The 23,890-nt window shown below is 46.6% G+C and overlaps 1 protein-coding gene across 2 annotated transcripts in view; it reads left to right on the forward strand.

The window, feature by feature from the left end:
• Positions 1–3,553: 3,553 nt before the first annotated feature.
• The window catches only part of PDGFRA (platelet derived growth factor receptor alpha), a 36,161-nt gene continuing 15,824 nt past the window's right edge, over positions 3,554–23,890 (forward strand). The window contains exons 1-13 of one of the 2 annotated variants that reach the window (XM_062575557.1): positions 3,554–3,580; positions 3,699–3,727; positions 10,021–10,081; positions 11,522–11,836; positions 14,954–15,217; positions 16,092–16,222; positions 17,622–17,793; positions 17,897–18,086; positions 18,601–18,716; positions 19,193–19,319; positions 20,132–20,325; positions 20,757–20,851; positions 20,966–21,098. In XM_062575557.1, coding sequence (XP_062431541.1) covers positions 10,033–10,081; positions 11,522–11,836; positions 14,954–15,217; positions 16,092–16,222; positions 17,622–17,793; positions 17,897–18,086; positions 18,601–18,716; positions 19,193–19,319; positions 20,132–20,325; positions 20,757–20,851; positions 20,966–21,098 — 1,786 coding nt within the window. In that variant the 5' untranslated portion in view covers positions 3,554–3,580; positions 3,699–3,727; positions 10,021–10,032. Of the gene's footprint in view, positions 3,581–3,646; positions 3,728–10,020; positions 10,082–11,521; positions 11,837–14,953; positions 15,218–16,091; positions 16,223–17,621; positions 17,794–17,896; positions 18,087–18,600; positions 18,717–19,192; positions 19,320–20,131; positions 20,326–20,756; positions 20,852–20,965; positions 21,099–23,890 lie in introns of those variants that run through there. The other variant, XM_062575556.1, reaches the window with a different exon arrangement.

A 23,890-nucleotide genomic window follows, 5' to 3' on the forward strand; every position in this document is an offset into this window, starting at 1 on the left:
AGTGAGCTGCCCGTGGATGACCCATGCAAATACAGCCTAGCCGGTATAGAGCTGTCCTCTATATCCATAGGGGAAGCTCAGCGTTTTACGGGTCCAGATAAGCACCCTGCGTTTATGGGCCTTCGGAAGGCCGGGCGGGAAGAGCCAAGCTGAGCGGGCCGCGGCCCGGCCTGGAGCAAGGCGGGTGCCCGGGACTGCGAGGCGGTTTCAGGGGAGCTCAGCCGGCGCCGTGTATCAAAGCAAAGGCTGCGAAGTTCCCTGCGAAGGGGGGAACAGTAATCAAAACCAGAGCTCCCTTGCCACCGCCGCAAAGGCCCCATCCCCTCGACGGGGCTTTTCGGCGGGGCCTCGGCCGGGCGGGCGGCGCTGCGCGCTGCCGAAGGAGGTAGCCGCGGCTGCTTGGAGTCCAAATTAACCACCTATTAGCCTGCCTAATAGCCTTCAGCTAGTTAAACTCAACCCAGCTCACCCTTGGGGAGAGCGCTGCAGGAAAGGGCTCATTATTCACAGCAAATTGGGACTCCTCCGGAGGGCTGAGCGAGGCCTCTCGCAGGCTCCCAGCCCCTCTGGAAACGTCTGAGACGGCAAAGAGCTGCCCTGGAAAAAAAGAGGGGAAAGCGCTGCTTTCCTCAGCGCGGCCTCTGCGGGCGCCGTGGGCTCGGGGGAAGGAGCTGCCCCGGCGGCCCCCCACCCCGGAGGGCACGGCGGGAGCGCCAGCGGCGAGCGCAGCCCTAACGCGGACGCTGCTGGAGACGTGCAGCTTCCATCTGTTGCCACATAAACACACGCGAGCGGGATGCCTTATGCTCCAGCCCCCTATGGGGGGAGGTAGGGGGGTGGGAGGAGAGCAGGGAGACTTGGGGGCAGCAGTGGTGAAATTCCCCCCCCCCCCCCGCCTGTCCTTTCGGTAACCCCGAGTCCCCCGCGCCTCCCTGGACGGGACCCCCCTGAGCCACACGGGGCGGGTGGGGAACCAGCTCCGGAGTCGTCCTGAAGAGTTTATTTTAAATATCACCTCCCCTGCTCGGGACCAATCCATAGGCACCGCCAGCGCTTCGGGGGCCGCAGCGGAGGGAATGGCCCAGCCGCTTGCAGGCCCTTGCAGGCGGCTCTGCGGCCCCTCGCCCGACGCCGCGGTCGGGGGCTGCCCGAGGGCTGCGGGCAAAGCCCGGCGCGGCTCCCGGGGAGGGCCCGGGGGTCCCTCCCGCTGCTCGCCACCCCGGCGAGATCCCCCCACACACCCCGCCTTGCCCAATCTCTCGCCCTGCCGCCCCCGGCCCGCTCCCCTGCTGCTTGTGGGGGGCTCCTCTCCCGCGTCCCTCCCCGCGGGCGCCCCGGCCCTTGGAGAAGGGGAGTCACGTCGGGGAAATGCGAGCGCTGCCCCCGGAGCGGTCCCGCCGGCCCAGGAGGAGCTGGCGGCGGGGACCGCGCCCGCCCCGTCCGCTGCGCCGGCGGCTGCGCCGGGCTCCCCGCCCGCAGCGCCGGGCCGGCCTCGCAGGCGGCTTCGCCAGCGCCGACTTCGCAATTTTTAGTTTTTGCTCGGCCTTGTGAGATCCCACATGGAAGCCGTTAACGAAAGCTCGATAATGATCATGACAAAGGCATTATTCAAATGAGGCAGGTAATTGCAACCAGAAGGCGCGTTCTCCCCTTCCTTTTCCATCTTTCTCTTTGCAAGAGTAACTCTCCCATTACATCTGATCCTGACGGTACCTCGCCAAGAATCACCTTCATCGCTTTGCCCGTTAAACCAGATACATTTACGCCGATAAATCAAAACCAAAACGAAGCACGACCGTGCAGAACCTCCTCAGAGCTCACAGGAAACTGCTGCAACCGATCTGAACTTTTAAATCTTCGTGGAGCTTAAATCTGCACGTACCCAGAGCTCTGATCAAATTAATGATAGGATTTTTCTCCTCAAGCCTCCACAAATTACGGGGGTCGAGGCTGCTCTGATTGATTGCACCCCAAGGTAGATAATTCCAAGGTGCAGTCCCTTTTTGCCTCGCTTTCTGCTCGCTTGGAGCCTGTTGTTTGTTCACAAGCATTACGGTATCCTGTTAGCATTCCGAACAAGGGGCTGCTCACAGATCTGACTCCGATGATTTCCTGGAGGAACATGTGGAAGCAATAGCGGGGTTGTGCACTCACCCAGGCTGAGGATGCACTAGTGGAGAGCATGCAAAAGGCTGTGAGCACCACCGGGGACCCTGCAAACCCAGCCAGGGGGACCTCAGCTTGAGCATGCTTTTCACAGGAGTTGGTTCTCCCTTCTGCCCCCATTCCCTTCAGGGGATCCGCGCTTCAGAAGCTTAATTCTCCTTCTGTTAGGAAAGAGAAAAATCACTGGATCCCGTTGCTTGACTTCGAGAACAAACTTTTCTTTGGTGCAATACTAAACGGGGGTGGTGTGTGTGTGTGTGTTGGGGGGGATGCAGGCGCGTAGGGCGGAGGGAGAGCCTGGCGAAGCGAGGATGGGGGCAGCGGGCGGGAGCGCGGCGCGCTCCGTTCCTGGGGCTGCACTGCCCCCTCGCCCGCGGCCGCCGCATCGCCCGCCGCCGGCCGCGCCGCCTTTCGCACGGGCTCGCCAGAAAAGAAAAAAAAAAAAAAAAAAAAAAAAAAAGGAAAAAAGAAAAAAAAGGCAAGAGCAGCTCCCTGTGAGCTCCCACGGCTACCTCTTATCGCCAGCAAATAGCAAGAGCCAACAAAGAAGAGATACCCGACTCTCCCCAGCGGGGATCAAAGCCCTGTCCAGAGCGTCTTCAAACAGGAGCAGCGCAGACGTGCGCAGCCCTCGCCTCCCCGGGCACCTCCAGCCCTCGGCAGTGCCCCGTGGCTTCGTTATTACTGGGTCTTGTTTGCGTTGAGCAAACCAGAGGAAGAGAGGAGTAGAAGAGCTTTCCCGATCCCGCCAGGGCGCCAGGCTTTGGCGTGGCTGGCTCCTTGTGAAGGTTACCTTTCGTTGTGTCTTTCATTCATAAATATTAGTGATTCGTCTGTCCCCCTCTCTCAGTGCCTCCTGCTTCTGGCTGGCACCCAGCCGTCCGTCCAGCTCTCTACATCAAGCCCAAGCTCAGTAGTGTACAAAGGACTTGAGGAAGCTGCAAATTCGTTTCCAGATCAAACTCCCCATCCATAAACTCACACCGTGACCGTGGACGCCGAGCCCGGCGCCTGTCCCACCTTCCTAGAGGGTCTGAGGAGGAAGGCTCATTCATGAAATTGGGAACACTCGGAGTTTTCATGAAAGTTTTTGTCCCCCCCCCCCCCGCCCCGCTGCAGCGCAAAACTCTCAGATTCCCCCTTTCCTCCCCCTCGCCCCTGCCATATGGCTAACCTCCCCCCTCCCCTGCAAGGCTGGTGAAATCTGGAGGCTGAGACTGGCCCCCCTGCCTGCGTAAGAGCCCGCCGCCGGCACGGCGGCCGCCGGCCGCGGGGCGGGGGGCGCCGAGCGCGCCAGCGCGGCTCTTATTCTGAAGGGGCCGGAGGGGGCTTCATTTCCTGACAGCTATTTACTTAAAGCAAATGATTAGTTTTGGAAGGATGGACTATAACATTGAATCAATTACGGGACGCGGTTTGTGAGACCATTACAGTCGGATCTGGAGGGAGGGCGAGCGGGAGGGAAAGAGCGCGGCGGAGCGGGGAGAGTCACAAAAGACGTGGACATATTTTGGATACTTTACAATTTGCAGGGCTGTAACTGCGGATTACAAAGGAGGAGGTAAGAGGTGAGAGGGAATTTTCCCACCTTTTTTCCCCCATCCTTCCTCCCTCTTCTTCATTTTTGTTTGTTTGTTTGTTTGTTTTTTCCTCTCTCTTTCTCCCTCCCCCCCCCCGCCTTATTTATGCGGGCTTTTTCAATGCTCTGCCCGCGGAGCCCCGGCGCGGTTGGAGCCCGCGGCGCTCTCCGCGGCGCTCCGCGGGCCGTCGGGCGCGGCGGCGGCCACGGCGCCGCGCTCCTGCCGCGGGGGCCGGAGCGCCCCGACGGGCTGCGCGGGCTGCGGCGGTGCCCGCCCGGGGCGGCGGCGGCGGCGGGGGGAACAGGCGGACAAGCACCGACCAAGCGAGGTAGGGTCGCGGCCAGCCACTGCCCCTCTTCTCGCAACCCGTTTAATTCCCACCTCTGCCCTGGCTTTCTTCACCCCCAGTGCTCTCCGGTCCCTTCCCCCATCCTTTGTTTTTCACCTCCTTCCCCTCTTTAGAGCCCCCTTCACCACCTAAGTCCCCCCGATCGGGTAGTCTAAAGAGCCTGAGACCCCGGGAAGGGGACGCACAAATACCCCCCGTCCCAGGCAAGCCCAGCTCCATCCCGGCTCGCCCCGTCTTTTTTACACGTCTCGGCGGAAGGGAAGATGCTGAATTCAGGCAGCCCGACTGGTACCTGGAGGCTTTCCAGCCTACAGTCCCACTTACAACGGGAACCCAGCGCTGCTCCTCCCCAGCGGACTGCCGGAGCCCACCGCCTCGTACCCCGGGGGCGGGCAGAGTCTTCGCGGCACTGTCTGGATTTTGTCAAGAGCGGAGGTTGCAAACTTGCCAGCCTTTGCCAGGCTGGAGTCCCCTGGAAAGCCCTAGGAGCAAGTAGGAAATGGCTTTTTGGCTGTCCGCAGCATTGCTCAACATTTTTGGACGGGGATCCAGCAGCCCAGGAGCCGTTCCAGAGAACAGGACTTGGACAGCTTTTTCTGGAGTGAGCAGCGACACATTTTGCGAGGTGGCAGCAGCCCCTGAGCCGCAGCAGCCGGCCCCTGGGGCTTGCTCACATCCCTGCGGATGGCGGGAGGCGGCTGCAGGGCAGCGGCCAGTGCCCTGAACGCCCCCCCCCCCCCCCCCCCGAGCCCCGAACACGCTTCCTGCACCCCTCGACGGCCTTTTTGGCAAGTCTCTTGCAAATCCAGAAGCCGCCTGGCACGCCGTTGGTGCCCGGACCCCACCAGCCGGGATGGACTGGCTTTGCCCTGGGCCGGGGGGTGCCTAACGGACCCGTTGGTGGGTCTGTGCACACGTCGCTCTTCCTTGGCCCCGCTGCCACGATGTGGGACATGATACTGTCTTATGCCCCTGGCGATTCCCGGCTGCCCCTCAGCCCCCTGGGGGGAGTGGGTGCAGTCCTCTGAGGGGGTGCGGGAAGGTCCATGCCTGGCCAGATGGAGAGGGCTGGGAAAAGAAGCCCACAGCTCGCATCAGTCAGAGCGCCAGCCGTATTTAATCAGCTCTGCAGGGAAACGCGCGTTTGCTCTCGCCCTCTCTTCTCCCCATCTCTCTTTTCTTTTTCCTGGCTACCTCGCGTAAAAAAAATTTGCTCCAGCTTGGCAAAGACTTCCCTATTGTTTCCTAGACAAACAGAGACGGGCTGGGAGCTGCCGTCTCTGGTCTCTGCAAGGTTTGCTGGGTGTCCCGGGCAGCCTTTGGGCATTCACGCAGCAGGGTGTGAATGTAACCTCTCCTGCCCCAAAACTGCCAGCCAATAGTGCGGTTGCCCCCTGGCCAGGCCATGCTCTGCGGCAGGGGGTGCCCAGGGCAGGGGGACTCGATGCTGCGGGCCAGCCCCGCTCCCATCCCGCTGCAATTCCCCTGCTTTGTGCCCTGCCAAGTGGGGCTGGGGGCAGTGGTGAGGCAAAGGCACCTCCGGGCACCCCCAGCATCCCAGCTGGACTCCCAGCTTCGTGTGTTGTCTCGGTGTCCCTGGATGGGGCAGGAGATGGGATCTGGCAGAACAAGGAGACAAGCATCAAAGGTTCTTCTGTCGGCAGCTGGAGCAAAATGTGAATTGTGGAGATCTGGCTTTTAATTATGGGTCTTGAAGTGAGAGAGGAAGATCTCCCAGCAAGGGACTTCACTTTTAGCTTCTAGTTAACAATGAGCATTTTAGAAAGGCCCTCTGCTAAACAGTGGTTTAGTCAACCTTCCTCTCAGGGCTTGAAAAAAAAGTTTAAAGAAAAATGAGATCATACAAAGCACTGGGATTTAGGAGTCTGCAAGCAAAACAGCTCTCCCAGCTTGCAGGCAGTCACCCGTTGCTTAAAATGAGATTCCTTGTACTGGTACTGCTCTATAGGCATCAACAGGCCGAAGGTTTGCCAGTACGGCGCTGATCAGGCACTGCAGCCATCTGGCCATCACTCTGCTACTTGCTGCTTGATGAATGGCAGATCGTTGGGAATAATATATATGTATTAGATTTCATGAAAGTGGGAAGTAATAAACATTTGAATAACATACCTCCCCACAGTACTACAGTATCAAGCTAGGATTCGAGTGTCATTTATATAAGCCAAAAAAGTATTGCATACCACAGAACTTGTTGGTTTGGTTATTTCCAACTATATCACTTGGTCTAAAAAAGAATGTAAAATGGATTACCTTATGCAAACCTTGCCTTGCTTGTATCCTTTGTTCATCATGGCTAGAATGGCACTAGTCCTACATGTGAACTCTGAAAACTTTAGTAGAATACCCTTACTTCACTTGTTTTTAAAGACTATGGCATGACTTCTGAGAGGTCATTTTTCTGCTGCTGACAAGAATAGATGATAATTTAAAAGAAGTAAGCAGTCCCTTCTCTCCCTCTTGCCTCACTCTCCTGGTTGATTTACCTCTTTCAAGCCAAAAAAACTTTGCGTGGGCACCCAAGGGAGAGGTTCACAAGGGCTGCCTTCCTAGATCCTGTAGTCAACAGAGATGAATTGTTTTTTCCATGCAATGCTTCTGAGTGCCTAAGTTGGGTTCTGAAATGTTCTCTGAAGGTCCTTGTCTGATTTCTTGGAAATGCCAGTCTTTGACTACTGAGACAGTCTGGAAGTCCTTTAAGGAAATTTAGACTTTGCAGATATCCTCCTACCTTTAGCTCCCAGACTGGTGGAGTCTGGCCTCCTGGCCGGAAGGCTTGCAGGAGAGCAGCCGTCTGCGCTGCGCCCTGCACAGCACGAAGCGCCCTGCAAGAGCTCAGCGCTGTGCTAGGCTCGCTGCGTAGTTACTTACTCCTGCACAGCTCTAGTTACTCCCGCCTGCCTCAGAAGAGGCATACAGGCTATGCTGGATACAAACACTTGTAAAGGGATGGGGAGGGAACCTCGGTTTAGGAAAATACTTGTGCTACACTTTTTCAAGAAATGGAGAAGTTTTCTTTTCTTGTTTGTGCCTTTCCCCAGTGAAACCTTCAGAGCCTCCTATTCACTGTGCAGGACAGTTCTGCTTTTGTGGAGTTCTCTGAGGAAGGGAATTAAGAACCAAGAAAAATTTCAAGAGGTCCCATCTAAACATTTAAATTCAGCTAGTGAAGTATATCACAAGGAGGAAATGATTTCCTCTTAGGCTGGCATTAAATCTTCCTAGGAAACATCAATTTCCCCAGAAGGACAAACTGCCACACTGACAAAATTGGCATGGAAAGTATCCAGCTCTTCTCATAACAAGGATAATCACGTTATTACATACTAAGATTTGCATCCTAACTATTGTCATACTGCTTTTGTAAATACAGAGCAATAGGGATTTTTTTTCCAAAAAAGTGGAACTCGCATAAAGCGAAAATATAAATAATTTGAATTTTAAGTTGATCCAGGAGACCTGGTTTAGATTCCATCTGCTGCTTTGGAGACTAACGTTTCCTTCTGCTAGACAAGAATTTTTTCTCATTAATGTGGCTCAACATTGCCATCCTGTGGCCAAGACGATGAATTGTAGTGCAAGCGACTAGGTAGCTGAGAGGAAAGGAGTTTGCTAGTCTCCAGTCTTCTGACAGATGCAATATTTTTCTATCTTGAAAGAGTTCTTTATTTGATTTACAACAGTAAATCTTTCCTCCCCAGATGGGGGGGAGGGGATGCTTTCTCTTTGGTTCATGCATCTAAAACATACTTCCTTTAACATTCTGGATATTGATTTTAGTTTGGCTTTAACAGCAGTCAGTGAAGCCACTCTTTGTAGAAAGCCCCGAGCTTGGCAGCGAGGCATTGGAAGATTAGCTCCTTGACAGTAAAAGTTCTTCTGATGTTCCTTTCCTATTTCTTTTTTTTTTTTTATCATTAAAACACACAACAGAAGTACCAAATCTCAGTCAGTATAGTTAAAGTAGACACAATGAAGTACAAGTAACACTTTGGAAATACAGGCCAACACCTGGATTTACATCAGTGTATTCACCGGGCTTCAGCGCCCCCCCCTCCCCAAGTACTCATAGAGCAACCATGTAAGTCCACTCGAGCAGAGCTTCTCCAGACTTACTCGTTGTGTAAGAGATGAGTTAGCTTTGTGTTTTCTCTTTCTGTGCTGCATGACTTGCACTGAAAACTCTGGAAAAACAATGCATTTGGGGAGAGATCTGCCTTTTCAAGACAGAAAGGGCAGAAGGAAATTTGGCAGACAGCAGGGTAACATTGTCTTGTGGATTTTGGAAACTTAGAAGTCAGATCAATAAAGCAGACCATGGGAATTCTTTCATGACTTATAGTCAGTTATTTTATCTGAAAAATTACAGGATATAAATGTGATAAAAATGAGAAAAGAGGCTGAAGCCAAGGGACTTCTTTGATGTCCAAGAGTCTGTTATCAATGGGAGAGAGATGCATAAACACATGACAATTACTGCTAATGGAAGACTTGGGCAAAATGGCTCGACTCTGCTGGAATGTTGTCAGCCAAATTTCTGAAGTTGTTTGTACATGTTTTTCTTGGGCTCATACTTTGTAAGTCTCCTAATCCTACTTCTGAGACCTCCATGTTTTATTGTAGTATCAAACACTTTTTGCTTTGCAAAAGACCACAGCCTATTCCACATGTTGGTTGAGGAAAGAGGGACTAGGTCAGAAATATTTCTTGGCATTTGGTAATCATTTAACTCCTGTCCAACACTGGCATAGTCTTAATAACGAGATACACCTACGTGCTTTCCTGTCTCAGAGTCAGGAGTTGAATACTAGAGGATGAATAGAAACTGTCCAGGACCTTTGAAAAGTAGTCCCTGTCTTGGCACATCATCCTTTTATTTACTCCTTGATTTGAGCTTCAGATCAGAGGCTCTTCTGTACAGTCTTTATTTAATCTATATTGGCTTTGGGCCAAATTCAGTTTCTATTAAAATGACTAACAACACATCCATTGATTTCAATGGGAGCAGGGACTGTAGGAGCTTTTCCTTTGGAAATTACCTAGCAGGCTGGTTGAGGATTTTAATCAGAAATGTGATTAGATAGCACACAAATTTCACAGATGCTTATTTCTGTTTTTTGCCACTTTGAGGCTCATACTTCATGATTATTTGCTTGAAAGAGGAAATTATCTCAAATAATCTATGTCTCTTCATACTGGTAGGGGAAAGAGATGCTCTCTTTATGCTGGCCTATAGTCTGTCGTATGTTTATTCTTTTAGAAAATTTCAGTGTAAGTTTTAGGCAGCATGTCTCTTGATCAAGGATATTCTTACAAAATATGAAGAAAACTGTTGTATTCATATTGTATTTAATAAACTATATATATGCATATGTACAATGGCAAAAGGAATATCACTGATGATAGTACTGTTTGTAATAAAAGTGGCTTTTAAATATACTTGTCCTCCCATAAAATTGACTTGCAGCTAGAAAGTCAGAACTTTCTTGCATAAAGCCATTGCATCCTCGCAGGCTTGTGTGGCAATACTGTATCTGTGCAGGGGTGTTTCGACAGGCTCCATCCTGGAGGCTGCGATGGGCACCAGAGCTGGTCGCAGCTGCAAGTGCCTCCTTTCAGCTTTGTGCCCGGCATAATTTCTCAACTCACAAGGCTGAGGGGTAGGACCTGGCTCCTTGTGCTGTCGGTGGAGAGGTCATGGTGTCCAGCTGCGTTCACTGTGCAGAGAGTCTGGCCCTGTGCACCTTGCGGGAGGGTGGTGGTGCTGGGCTGGGTGGCCAGGGCCATTCCTTGCTGTGGCGATCTGCAGAGTGCATGTTCACTGGCCTGGCGCACTGGGGTTGCTGCATCTTACATCTGTTACCAGTCTGCTAACTAGCTTATTCTTCCTTCTTTCTGTTTCAGTTGTTGATAGCTATGGGTACTTCCCCAAGGACATTCCTGATCCTGGGATGTTTCTTCACAGGTAATATTCCTCAGTCCTCTAAACCTCACCAACCTTACTCCTTTGTAAATTCGTGTTTAAGTTTGCTTCCTCTGTGTCTACAATAACAAATGCCAAACGGTTGGCAGCTGGCTGCAGCCACCATTCTTCTGGTCTTGTCTTTAGTAGATGAGACAAGAACTCCAGAAAAGACAGTAGGGCTTTTGCTAGCCTATGTTGGCTACCTTGGCACCTCTACAGCTCCTATAACCACCTGCATTATTTGCCTGCCTTCACAGGGAAAATGGGCCTGTGTACCTACAGCTATCCTAGCCCTGCCACTCCGGAGTTTCTCCAGCAGCCTGGTACCGACGAGCCCGCCTGTGTGGGCTCCCTGCATCCTTCCACTCCACACCACATAACCACACTTGCTGGGCTGCCTGTCCAGCTGGCCACATCTGCCGAGCGAATGGCAGTGGGAGGGGAGGGCAGGATTGGCCACAGGGTGCCAAATATAGAAAGGGCCTGTAGACTGAGATAACGTGCAAAAGTGAGAAATGGGTTTCAAACAAAGTCTGGATGCACACAGAGCCCACTTTCACACCACGGACCTAAAAGTCTTTTTATCAAGGATTACTGTATGGGTTTTGTGCAGGATATTTGATACTCTGAAACAGCAAATCTGTCTCCTTGGTGAATTGTTTTCTCTCCTTCTGTGGGGCTTAAGATGTGGATCCTCTGATTTTTTCTTCTGGGAGTTGGACCTGCAACAGTCCACCTACAAAACGTGTAGGCTTGAGAATCTGACTCTACAATCTAGAGTGCATCTGAAAAGCCGTGCCATCTACAATATCTAGTTTGTTGAATTGCAGTTTTATTTGGCTATACATTTTCTGTATATTTTGGCTGGGGGTAGACTTGGTGCATGAAGTTAGGTGCTGAGCTCCTGCTCCAACCCTTTGCAGAAACAGAGGCCAGAGGCAAAGCGCAGGTGCTGGCCTAGAGAAGTGGCCCAGAGAACCTTTTGGACTGATTGTCAACTGTGAATGTCCTCGTGGGCTCACAGAATTGCAGATTTCCTGACCGTTACTGTGAGGATCTGTAGACCAGCTTGTAAAATGCCAGGGAACCACGAGCCCCAGGGGGGATTCACTGGCCTGCAGCAAAGCAGTGCCCACATTTGGGGTGGGAAGCTGCGGTGTGGATTGGGACCCATCTCTAACTTCACCTCGTCTTTCACCTCTTGACTTGCCAAACCAAACTCAGCAAGCAAACTTTTCTCTACTTTGCATTTCAAAGGAAGCCATTTGCCCTTCATTGGGAAGAGCTCTGGCTTTTAACAAAGGCAAATGTCCTGAGATACCAGTGTGTCAGAAATCATCATAAAAGCATCTGCTATGGATCTGTTCTTCATTCTTTCACATCCCTGTGCTGAGGATGTTCTCTGTGTTCATACGCTGTTTATTCTATTCTTTTTTGCAGGACCATTTTTAACATTTTGCCAGCTTCCTCTGCCAACTATTGTTCCCAGTAGAAACAAAATGGTTGTACAGTTGAATTCCAATTTCACTCTGAAATGCTCTGGAGACAGCGAGGTGAGCTGGCAGTACCCGGTGATTGAGGGAAGCCACAGGATAGACATCAGACATGAGGAGAACAACAGTGGCCTCTTCGTGACGGTGCTGGAAGTAGGAAATGCCTCGGCCGCGCATACTGGCTTGTATGTTTGCTATTACAATCACACTCAAGTGGAGGATGGAGAAGTGGAAGGGAAGGACATCTACATCTACGTGCCTGGTAAGTGGGGGAAATCACAGCAAAACTCACGGGTATGAATGGGAGGGCTGTAACGTGGATGTTTAGAAGATATATAATAGCGGCAATTTGTTGTGAGGGGAAGAAAAATAACCCCCATGGCCATTTCCTAACATGTAAGTTAAAAGCAGCCCCTCTGAGTCTATGGATATGTTTTTCCATATTTTTTTTCCATTTCTCTAGTAAGACTTTTAGTTCTCAAGAAGAGGGGTGAACTCACAACCTCATAGCCTGAAGTCTCCTGACCACCAAAGGCCGGGCGAATTGGCCATGGTGGCCAGAGCAAGCCACAGCTCCACCTGGAGAGGCTCTGCGGGAGTGTGTTCAGACCTTGTGTCTGCCCAAGGCCTGGTCCTCGCGCTTGCAATTCCTCACCGAGCAACACTGATGTCGGTTGTTTCAAGGGAGACTTTGCTGGACGTTTTGAGACTTGTACTGAGCAAACCAGCACCATGTTTGACACTAAAGCAGTCACCAGATGCTAAAGACCATTTCTCACTTTTAGCTTGAGTAAGGCTTGAAGCAGGAATCTGTGACCGAACGCTTGCCAGAAAGTGCCCACATGTGCAAGGGGCACAAGAAGCAAGGCAATAAATAAAGCAGCAGAGTTATCTTGGGGTAGCTGTCACAAAAGACGTCAACAGAAGAAATATTACTGTTGGCCAGTCTGATGCAAGATCAAAAATATGGTGTTTCCAAGCATCATTTCTCTCAGTGCCCTATAATTTTCATAGTCAACACAGCCTGTCCCCATGCCACTTTTCCCTTTAGTAATGGAAAATCTCTTGGGCCCAGAAGAAACGACATCCCTTATTTTTACAGGAACCCATCAGCAGCTTTGCCCTCCCACCTCTTTGTTCCACTTGCAAATTCCTTTAACAGCTTTCTGTGCTGGTGATGGGATCAAAATCTTTTCTTGTGGTAGCTGAGATAGGCACCCTGGGCTGAGCCATAGCCAACTGACTGCCTTTGTAAAGTGCTATCGAGATGTTTTCCGAGCATTGGCTGGAGCTCAGGGGATGAGTGGCAGAACTGCAGGATCACAGAAGATTAGGCTAGTGAATTTGCAGTAAATATTTTGAACGGGAAATGAAAGAATGAAGAAGACACCGCAGATTATCCTGTAAAGCTTAAATACGGTTGTGAGGGAAATGATGTCTGAAACTGCGAAGAAGGTCTGAAACTGCGAAGAAGGTGGTGGAAGGGGAAAAAGGCAGAGCATGCCAAGGGGATCTTTTAAAGCTATTTTGTCACAGTATTAAATCTGTGCAGATCATGATATGTGATTTGACTGCCGTGATTCTTCCATAATTTCCTCTACATTTCCCATAATGAGCTTGAAGCAGCAGTATTCATTCTCGAGGCAACAACAGTTTTCAGCAGAAGTTGCAGAGGCTTTGGCACACGTATCTTAACTTCCAAACAACTCTAAACAAACCATCAAAAGATTTTGATGCTATTAAACAGTCTTGTAACTTACTTAACACAGAGATTTCCACACAATAAAGGAGTATAAAAGCAAGAGACGGACAACTCCTTCAAGAGTGTTTTTTTGCTTCAAATTTTAAATGCCTCTAGATTTCAGCCTACCAGATTTGCAGGGCAGAAACACCCTGTAATTTTTTCTGTTCACTAAACATGAAGATGTCAGAAATGCAGAAACATATCCTTTTCTCCAAATTATAGAGAATGTTTCTGTTCCCACTATAAAGTCTGTCTTTACAATTGTTTTTTTTTCCTGCAATGAATCAGGAGGGCAATGGGTGGCAGCAACCCACTTTAACCAAGGCAGATTGCTTTGAGACTTCACACAGGATCCCAGTTTCACTAAAAGCACACACAAAACTAAACTAGGTGAATCCCGCCTCTGCTTCAAATTACATTGGGAAAATAAATACATGGAGTTGGCAGAGTGTTTGGGAGGGAGTGCTGTGTTGGGAATACTGCTACAAAGAGCCTGCCAGCACAGCACAAATTCTGCTGTTGGCAGGATTTGTATCACTATTTATTAGATTTCATTATAAAGCTTTGCTCAGAAGCTTCAGGCTAGCAGAGATTATTTATTTATTGCAGACAGCCAAATTTAGATAATTTGAGGCATGTCGTTCTAAGGCTTGGTATGTTATGCAATTATGTTTTGGATTCGGAACAGGGATTGGTTGGATAGGAAAGCTGGCATCTATTTTGTTGGTTTTTAAAAAAATACAAGCATCAGGTGTTTGTTTGCTTTTTTATGGTTAAACATCGTATTTTGGAAACCACATGCTATGACCATAATTAGCTATACCTCCTAGCCATAATGTTGGACACGTTAGAAATGTATGAAGATAAGTACTTGAAGTTATTTTTGATAGAAAGTGGCTTTAACAGTGTTAGCCATAAACAACTGCAATCTGACTTCTGCTTTTTCACTTTAAAAATTATTTTTTTCTAGAAGTGCTTACATACCGTTTAGGGGACAGCTAATATTACCAAAGGAAAAAAAAGTCTAACTGAGGAAGAAGAGGAATGAGCTATGCCAATACAAGGCAGGATCTTTATTTAATATATGTTTTTAATGCAGTGAAGATTATACCTGAGTGCAAAATCTTGTATCATAAAAACAGAATGTTAAAGTCCAAATTTTGCCCTAAAATCCTTGCTCCCCCAATATCTTGACTGTGACAGGGAAAGGGCATTCATCTTTACATTATTCCCCAGCAACTGCACAAACATTTCACATCCTTTAGTGATTTTCTTGCTTTTTGTCCCTTAATATTCTTTTGTTCTCACTATGGGAATATATCTGAACTAGATCTAAGGGGAATAATAATTCTTATTTTTTTTCCTGGAGTCCTTCACAGTACTGCTTTTGCCTCCTGAACAGTCTCAACAGAGGCCTTTCCTGTGTTGCATTTAGGCTGAATGTCTTGCTACATATCACATCAGAGAGGAAAAATGAGATACTACATACCATTTAGCATGCCTTAACTGCAATCTCTGAAGACATGGTGTGATGAACTGTACTAATTTAAGATCTATAACTGGTCATTAATCCTGTTGTTGTATATGAACCTACTACAAACAAGACAAAGTTAAAACACCCCTTGTTTTTTGCAGATCCAGACATGCCTTTTGTTCCTTCCATACCAGAAGATCAGTTCATCCTAGTAGAAGAAGGTGATCCCACCATTATCCCTTGTCGTACAAGTGATCCAAATGCTCAAGTGACTTTAATTAACAGTTTAGACAAGGCTGTCTATGCCTTCTACGACAGCAAGCAAGGCTTCATTGGGAATTTTCCTGCAGGCTCATATACATGCAAAACAACAGTTAAAGGTGTGGAGTTCAAGTCTGAAGAGTTCCTCATCTATATTTTAAGAGGTATTTATTTTTATTCATTAAAAAAAAAGGAAGTAATAACATTCAGCTCAGTTCTTTTCTCATACTGCATCCCAGGATTCAGTGTAGGCTCCAAATTTACCCTGGAAACTGAGTATGAGCTGCTTCCCCCACACTGAGCTTCTTGCCAGTAGCGCCTGAGCTAGGCAGGTTAAAGCTAGCTTGGATACATGTCTGCATAGTGTTGTTGTCTTCATAGTCAATACAATCAGAGTATCAATATAGTCTGAATCACTTTTGAAAACTGGCCCAAGAAATCTGATCTCAGTAGTTGCATACAGTTTTGATGAGAATAAAATGTCCTCAACTTCACCTCATCTCCCAAACTGTTGCTGGAAAAATCTTCTGCAATACATGTATTTTCCTCCTACTTGCTGAATTTCTCAGTGGCTTCATGTCTTAGGACTCTGGGTAGTGTGAAAAACTGCAGGGTTCAAACATTTTGAAAACAAGATTTTTATTGGTCAGCAATTGATTCTCAGAGTCAGTCACTGATTAGCAAAAAGGGAAATGGCTTTTGTGCTAAGTGTGTTTTCACAAAGGCAACCTACCTTTCAAGACAGGAGCTTCTACTTGAAATTTTATGCGTGGATCCTTTCTTTGTGGGGTTGAACTCAATGCCGGTAAACTTTGTGCTTTAAATACACAATGTCTGGGTAACTGTTAATAAAATAGTTAAGAAGGGACCATCTTCTATTTTTGTTTACATCTCTGTAAATCAGAAATGCTTTCATTGAATTTTCCAGGGTAGTTCCTCAGTAGAGAAAGTAAAACGGAAATTTACCCCTGAAATCACACCATGCAAAAACTGCATACAGTTTTAAATTAAATCTACTCTCTCTCTCTTTATCTTTAGCTACTTCACAGCTGCCAGTTGAAATTGAAGCTCTTAAAACTGTCTACAAAACAGGCGAGACCATTGTAGTAACTTGTGTGGTCTTTGACAACGAGGTGGTTAATTTACAGTGGAATTATCCTGGGAAAGTGGTAAATATCTCTTTTTTCAATTGAATGATTGTTTTTACATATTAGAGAAGAAGGTGGGACTGTAAAACATTCTTCTCTTTTCTGATTGAATGTGGACCGCTGTGGAGAGAAAACAAAATAATTTCTTTTATTTTCAGGTTATCACAAAAGAAAGTCAGTATCAAAAGTCAGAGTTCATGGTTAGTAAGTATGCAGAGCATGAAAGGAAGGTGAGGTGTGACTAGGAGCGCATGTGCCAAGGGAGGAATGCTGACTCTCAGGTCTTGCCCTTAGAAAGTTTTCTGGGACAAAGAAAAAAAAAAAAAAAGAAAAGAAAAAAAAGAAATGTTGTGGAAATAAACTTAGAAATGTGTCTGACATCCCTGTATAACTCTGTTGATGAAGTGCAGGTCTGAACCTTTAAAATGATGCTCTTAAATCATGAACTCTTGAGCATAAAAAAGGACAATGAAGAATCAAGTTCTTAGTCTTAACTGTTCTTTATTGTGCAGGTGTAAATTAAAATGACTGTTACAGTCAGCGTAGCTACATCCTAACAAGAAAGCCTTAAAATTTTTGGAGACTCCCACAAATTTTTCAACTTCCATAACATTCTTCTACAGCAAAAATTTTTATTCAGTGAGAATTGATTAGAGCCAGCCAGGTCCCCTGCCAATGGAGAATTTTGGTGTGTCCCACGTAAAAAGTCTGTTAACTGGAAGTAGTTGAAATCGCTACCTAATTGTGATCACAAACCATAGCTTTCATTTAAATAAGTTAAGAGCCCAATACAAAAAATGATTTCAGAAGATTTTGTTCTATTTTCCACATTACACATCACAGTCTCTGCTATTTGTTGCCATTCAAAACTATCCCAAGCATATTTTTTATTCCAATCTCTCATAATAACCTCACCTACCATTCTCACCGTCCTTATTCTCACCAGAATCTTCTCCTTGCCAATAAATTATCCCCATTTTTGAGAGCAGACAGAACATAGCATTTAGCAACTGGTCACTTTTTGTCTGGTGGAGAGCATAAAAATCCACCTTACTTCACAGGAACTAAACAAAGAAAATACAGAATAAAAACCTACTGCTTCTGAGGAGAAGGTAGCATAAGCAATAAAATGCTCTTTCAGGCTGTTCACCCAGATTTTGGATAGTATTTTACTTTGTGCGAACCAAATATGAGCTCTCAAACTCCTCAGCCTTTTGTAGCTGCTCCCAAACGGGTGTATTCCTATGGATGTACCTTTTGTGCCTGTGGCTAAAAATACACCCCCAAATGAGTAAGCAAGTCTTTTGCCATATGAGGTTTAGATCATTGCTCTCACTCCAGTGGCATCGTAAATCCTCAGTGCTATGCTTTCAGCTCAGTTACTTAAGTAAGATTTTTCCTTTCCTTCTCCAAACTACAGAAAGAAAAAGGTCTGATAAAACTTGATGATATCAAAGTCCCATCGCAGAAGCTGGTTTACACCTTGACCATTCCTGAGGCATCAGTGAAAGACACAGGGGATTATGAATGTACTGCTCGTCATGCAACTAAGGAGGTCAAAGAAAATAAGAAAGTAGTCATTACAGTACATGGTATAGTCTGTTTTTAGTGTCCAAAAATTATTAACATTTTGGAAAATACCATTCTTGCAATATGCTGCACAACATTATTTATGCAAGGCTTTATCTTTTACAGACAAAGGGTTCATTCATCTGGAGCCTCAGTTCAGCCCTTTGGAAGCTGTCAACCTACATGAAGTCAAACATTTTGTTGTTGATGTGCAGGCATATCCAGCTCCAAAAATGTACTGGTTGAAGGACAATGTGACTCTGATTGAAAATCTTACTGAGATTGTTACTAGTTCAAACAGAGTCCAGGAGACAAGGTAAAAATATTCTTACGAATCTCACTTTGTTATATTGACTTGAGTATTTCTCCTCCAGAAACCTCGGCACCACTCCTGGTCTTTCTTTTTTTCTGCAAATCGTTGCTTCTTCCTCAAGCACATTAAAAATCCATTCTTTGGTTTCTATTCTAAAGGGTAATGCCTAGTCTGCCTCCTTTTATCCTTTTGCAAATATTAACCTCTCCAAACTACAGAAATCTTGGCTTCTGGGTACTAATCCTCTTCAGTCTCTCCATAAAGTCTCTGTTCAAAAAACTTCTAGCTATTTCCAATAATACCAGGTGCTTTGTCAGATCCCTACAATGCTCTCTTGATTTTCAGTTGTATTTTGGAAGTCATTTACCGTTTGAATAATGATTTTAGAATAATGATGTGCTGGAAATGCCAAATGTTGACATATTACGATCTCCATATAGATAGATTATAAGTTGTATTGAAGTGGGTTTTTTTATGTCTGCTTTAAAAATACAAACAAAACCCCTTCATTCTGCAGGTTTCAAAGTATATTAAAATTGATCCGGGCCAAGGAAGAAGACAGTGGGTACTATACTTTGGTTGCTGAAAATGAAGATGAGATTAAAAGATACACCTTCTCATTGCTCATTCAAGGTAAGTATCCCCAAAGCCTTGCTCACCAGAAGTGATGGCACACGACAAACATTTGATCTGCTTAGCCATGGGGTAAACACTGAGTATTGGATTGCCTGGAGTCTGGAAACAAGAAAGGCATGAATTGGTGTGTCCAGAGGAGCGCGTGCATGCTGAGTCCTTGGAGCACTTAGAGTCTGATCCTGGCTTTGACTTCTGCACTGGCTTTGCGCCAAAAAGAAACTTTATCCTCCTGTCTAAGTTATTCCAGCTGACGGCGGGAACCAAAGCTCATTTAGTGTGACATGTGGACGTGGCATAGCCGCAGCACTTCCTTTGCATGGCCCTAACCTAGGATCTGCTCTCTGGACTGTATCTGGGTCTCCTACCATCACTAAGCTGTTGGTCAAGCAGTACCTATCCTGCTTTATTTGAAATTTCGAACTGGTTTTGTAGACCCTGCCAAATATTTTAACACACTCTTGCTTCATTCCCAGTTCCAGCCTTGATCTTAGACCTGGTGGACGATCACCATGGCTCAGCAGGGGGGCAGACGGTGAGGTGCTTGGCAGAAGGGACCCCACTTCCCGACGTGGAATGGCTGGTTTGCAAGGACATTAAAAAGTAAGGAGAGCAGGTGCCCTGTTATCTCAAATTGTGACTGGTGTTATCCTTGTCTAAGCTAGTACCATGTTTTCCTTATAAAGGGCCAGAAAACTATAAATCTGATTTGTCTTTTTAGAGGCAAGTTGCTTATATTTAGACAGAGGTTGTCAGTGTCCTTCCTATTGATCCTATCCTGTAGGACACAAAGCATCAATTCAGCAGGTTTCTCTACAAGTTTTATGTCCAATGAGTGAACTCAGCAGATTTCACAGTCCCAGTTTGAGGAGAACTGTGAGTTTAGAGGATTAGATGTCTCTCCATGCAGGGAGTTCTTATCATTTCACAGACAGACCAGTCTGTCTCATTAACACTCTTGTACTCCAAATTTTCATTTCTTTTAATTGATTTCTCCTAAAATGATACTTTTCACCTTCAAAGTCCCTCAGACATGCAGAGCAGTTATTCCCATATATTTGCTAGTTCTAGACTGATCCCTTCTAAAGCCGTTGGGAAGCTGGACTTTTGCTGGGAAATTACACACCTGTATCCTTTTCGTCAGGGAGAGAGAGACCACACATAAAATGAGGCTAGAAGCCCTGGGCACCTCCCAGCTATGTTCTGCTGTTACTATGCTAAAATTGCTCATGCTCTGGTGGAACAATTGTCTTCCTAGACCTACCCCAACTCCCTGCACTGCACAACATGGTGCTGTCTGCCAGAAATAGAGGTCCATTCAGTGCAAAGCTCTATGGGATATATAGTAGCACCAAGGTCTGTTTATATCCATACCTAAGACCAATATCCATTTCTATTGCTTTTCTTCTCTGCAGATGCAGCAATGACACCTCATGGACTCTTTTGACGAGCAACATCTCTGATATACACATGGAAGTTCATCAGGATGAGAAAAACATGGTGGAAAGCCAGGTGACCTTCCAGAAGGTAGAGGAAACACTGGCTGTTCGATGCATGGCAAGAAACGACCTTGGTGCTGTTACTCGGGAACTGAAGCTCGTGGCACCCAGTGAGTTAACTTTGTTACTTCTGTGACATTTTAACACTAATAAATAAAAGCATGAGTTTGCTGCAATTTAAAGAAATGAAAATGGATTTTTTCCACCATAGGACATCTGAGAATGAGGCTTTGTATAGATCTTTATTGTGCATCTGTTTTTCACTTATTAAAGTGAAAGTGAAAGTGAAAGTGAATAAGGTTCCCTTATTCATTTTAATGTTTTATTACCATTTGCTATGGGAGATTCTTCTAGAAAACCTCTGCATTTGGTCTTAAAACAGGAAGGCAGAGTTGCTCTGGGCTGGGAATGACCAGATTTGACCTCCTGTCATATCTACTGAACACAGGAATTGCCGTGGTATGGGAAGTGGGTGTCTTGTACATGTGTCATGCTCCTCATGGTTCAGGAGGCAAATATAGTCTGTCTTTCTACTCCACAGCCTTGCGATCAGAACTAACAGTGGCTGCCGCAGTCTTAGTACTTCTAGTGATTGTGATAATTTCACTGATTGTGTTGGTCATCATATGGAAGCAGGTAATGTAGAAATAAAAATGTTTCAGTTTGGATACTGAGCTCACCTAACTTTTGATCTACTCTGAAATCAGGCACAGGGCTAACATTTGGTTTCGCATTCATTGTACTTTGCAGAAGCCAAGGTATGAGATAAGATGGAGAGTCATTGAGTCTATTAGCCCCGATGGCCATGAATACATTTATGTGGACCCAATGCAGCTGCCTTATGACTCCAGATGGGAGTTTCCTCGAGATGGGTTAGTGCTTGGTAAGTTTCCTGTAAGGGACTAATCCGATTGCTTGGAGAGAAGGATGATTAAGGGCAACTCTGAAGTCTCTGCTACCAGGATTTGTGATATAACTCATGGCCGTGGAGTCCAGAATCTCTCTGTATCTGTTCTCCTTAGTTCTCCTCTCACAGCTTCTCTTCTCCCTTTCCTTTCCACATTTGACAAGTCTGCTTGTCACCTGGGCTCTACACCTCTTTTGCCTCCCTCTATTTAATTGCTGACATCCAGGCTGCTGTTTCTATGTTCCCAGCAGCTCTCTTTTGCCAGAAAGACAGAATGAATACTTTCTCATCTACTAATAATAATCTCTTTCTTCTAGCTCCTCTCCAGTGCTTAGATAATCCATTTGTGGAGATTAATTTGTCGCCTCTAAGTACACGTGTGCTCCTCTAGGGACATGCCCACACCAAGTCATGGAGCACTGTGTGGAGCCCCAAAGCTAATACTGGCTGCTCTCGCTTGGAACCCGGCATTGGAAGGTGCTGTGAGCGTGGCTCTGCAGCAATGCTAGTAAGCCCGACTGAGAAACCGTGTGGCTTGTGTTGCTGCCGTCTTGGGGCAAGGAAGATTCTCTCCCCACCTCTTTCTGTTCAGCCATCTGGATGTGCTCCAAACAGTCCTTTTCCTCCCTTTTTTCCATCAACCACCTCTGTTGCACCACATCAGGTTCAGACTCCCCTAGCCTACCTTCATGGCTCTGCCTCTTCACACTTGTCTGAGAGCATCTCCCTTTACATCACCCCTTGCCTGTCCTCTCTTGCAGTGGTGTGGGCTTTCAGCCCCATACGCTGGTGCCTCCGGGCCTCCATTCCAGCCTTCTACCACATGCCCCGCACGTATCAGGCCTGCCTCGAAAGGGCTTGTGCCACCCCTCCCACTGTCGAATTCCAGCTCCACGACTCACTTCTGCTGAGGCACCCACAAGAAGTGAATAAGCTTTTTTTTTGTCTGCAAGACACTCATATATTCATGTGCAGAAGCCAAGTGAGATCTGGAAAGAATTATGCAGATTTATTAAAAATATTTTTAAAATTATTAATCCATGAAGTACATTTATCGTTGCTGAGTAACTGCATAATCTTATTTTTATGAATGCTGTCCTTCTTCCTTCCCCCTCTGCTTTTTTGCTTTGTTCTTCCTGCATTGTAGTTCATACATAATTCAGCTAATAATTCTTCAGGGCTGGCCCAATCTATCATTTATATCAATTGAAAGTAATAGATAATTATAATAATTGTAAATAATTGTAATGGTCTATCCAGGTTGTGCTTTAGATATTTATGATAGTCCTCTCCTACACGTATCTGTGCTTAAGCTGTACACAAAATACAGGAGAAGAAAACTGAAAGATGTTTTTGTCTGATATATTTTAAGGAACATGTTCCCTTGGTGTACTACTTCTCCTGTTATATAGAAGGAATTGATATTAATTCTTGAAAGAAGAGGCACAAACATTTCTGGTTCAGGAACAATGTCCTCTAATTAAAATCATATTGCTAATTGAAAACTAGGAGAGGGAGGATATTTAAAGGAGGAATTATTTTATTACAACTCAGACTTTAATTACATGCCTAAAAGGATTTGTCACATCTGAGCTGTTAATAGACCACCACTGCGATTTTGTTTCCCTCTGACTCATGAGGTTCAGTTTACTTCAATGCCTTCCTGTTTACAAGTACAGTCACAATAGTAACTGCTTTAAAAACTAGCGCTGCATGTTCTTTTAGTAGTTTTCTTCCCCCTTGACACGGTCAATATATATCTGCCCAGCAGTTTTGCTATATGTGATACCTTGTCTCAGGCTGCTGGGGACCTGTTTTGTTTCTGGGTCCGATGTTCTGGTTTGCCAGGGTTTTCTGCTGTTGGAGCGGGAGACAGCAGCAAGGGGATTGCACCTTTAGCTCAGGGGCACTCTGAAGCACCGAGGATACAAAGCTGTTTCGGCTTGTTCAGGCGAGCGCTTGCCTTCGTAGCTGTGGAAGCCAGCTGGCATTGCTTTGCTCTCCTCGCTGGTAGTGCCTGGAGTGCTGTGCCGTTTTACACGCCAGCTCTGAACATCGGCTAGCTGCAGATGCGATTGATAAATCTGGGTTACGCTGCAAATTTCCCTTTGCTATCCCTCCCCCATAAAGTATATAGTAGCCTGCTGTTTAAAGCACTAAGCAACTTGTGCAAGATGTAGGGAAGAGAAAGCTTGCAATGCAGCGAGCTGCCTGTATGCCACTGCCTTCTCCTGGGAGGACTCTGGTACTGCCACGGCCGTGGCCTCCTCCTCCAGTGGGACAGCAGAAAGTAGGGTGTTTAAAGGATGAGCTCCCTCCCCACTGTTATTCAGGATTTTTGGATTACAGTAGAATGGGAATATGTGTGGCCCCAGGGAGCCACATATTTCTCATGGTGGCCTTAGTAAAATGAAACCCTGGTCTAACAAAGTTAACCTGTCTCTAACCCACCCCATCTGCAGCTTGTAAAAGGCAAGTTAAGTAGTTATACAGCATTTAGCAAAGTGTTATCTAGTTTCCTGTGAGTCTAGAAAATGGATGTAGATTGTAAAGCCTGTCACTTGCTGCCTTTTGGTATTGATCATGAGAGTATGGCTTGAATTTGAAGGCTTATTTAAATGATCTGATCATCGCAGCTCCATTTTAACCAGAGAGGCATCCACGTGAGAAGGTTATGTCTGAACAAATTCACAGACTTCATGTTTATATTTGTATTCCCCAGAGCAGAAAAATGGCATCTCTTGGGCAATCTCAGCAGAGTAATTCTG

This window comes from Rhea pennata, chromosome 4 (genome assembly GCF_028389875.1).
Source record: "Rhea pennata isolate bPtePen1 chromosome 4, bPtePen1.pri, whole genome shotgun sequence".
Classification (NCBI taxonomy): Eukaryota; Metazoa; Chordata; class Aves; order Rheiformes; family Rheidae; genus Rhea; species Rhea pennata.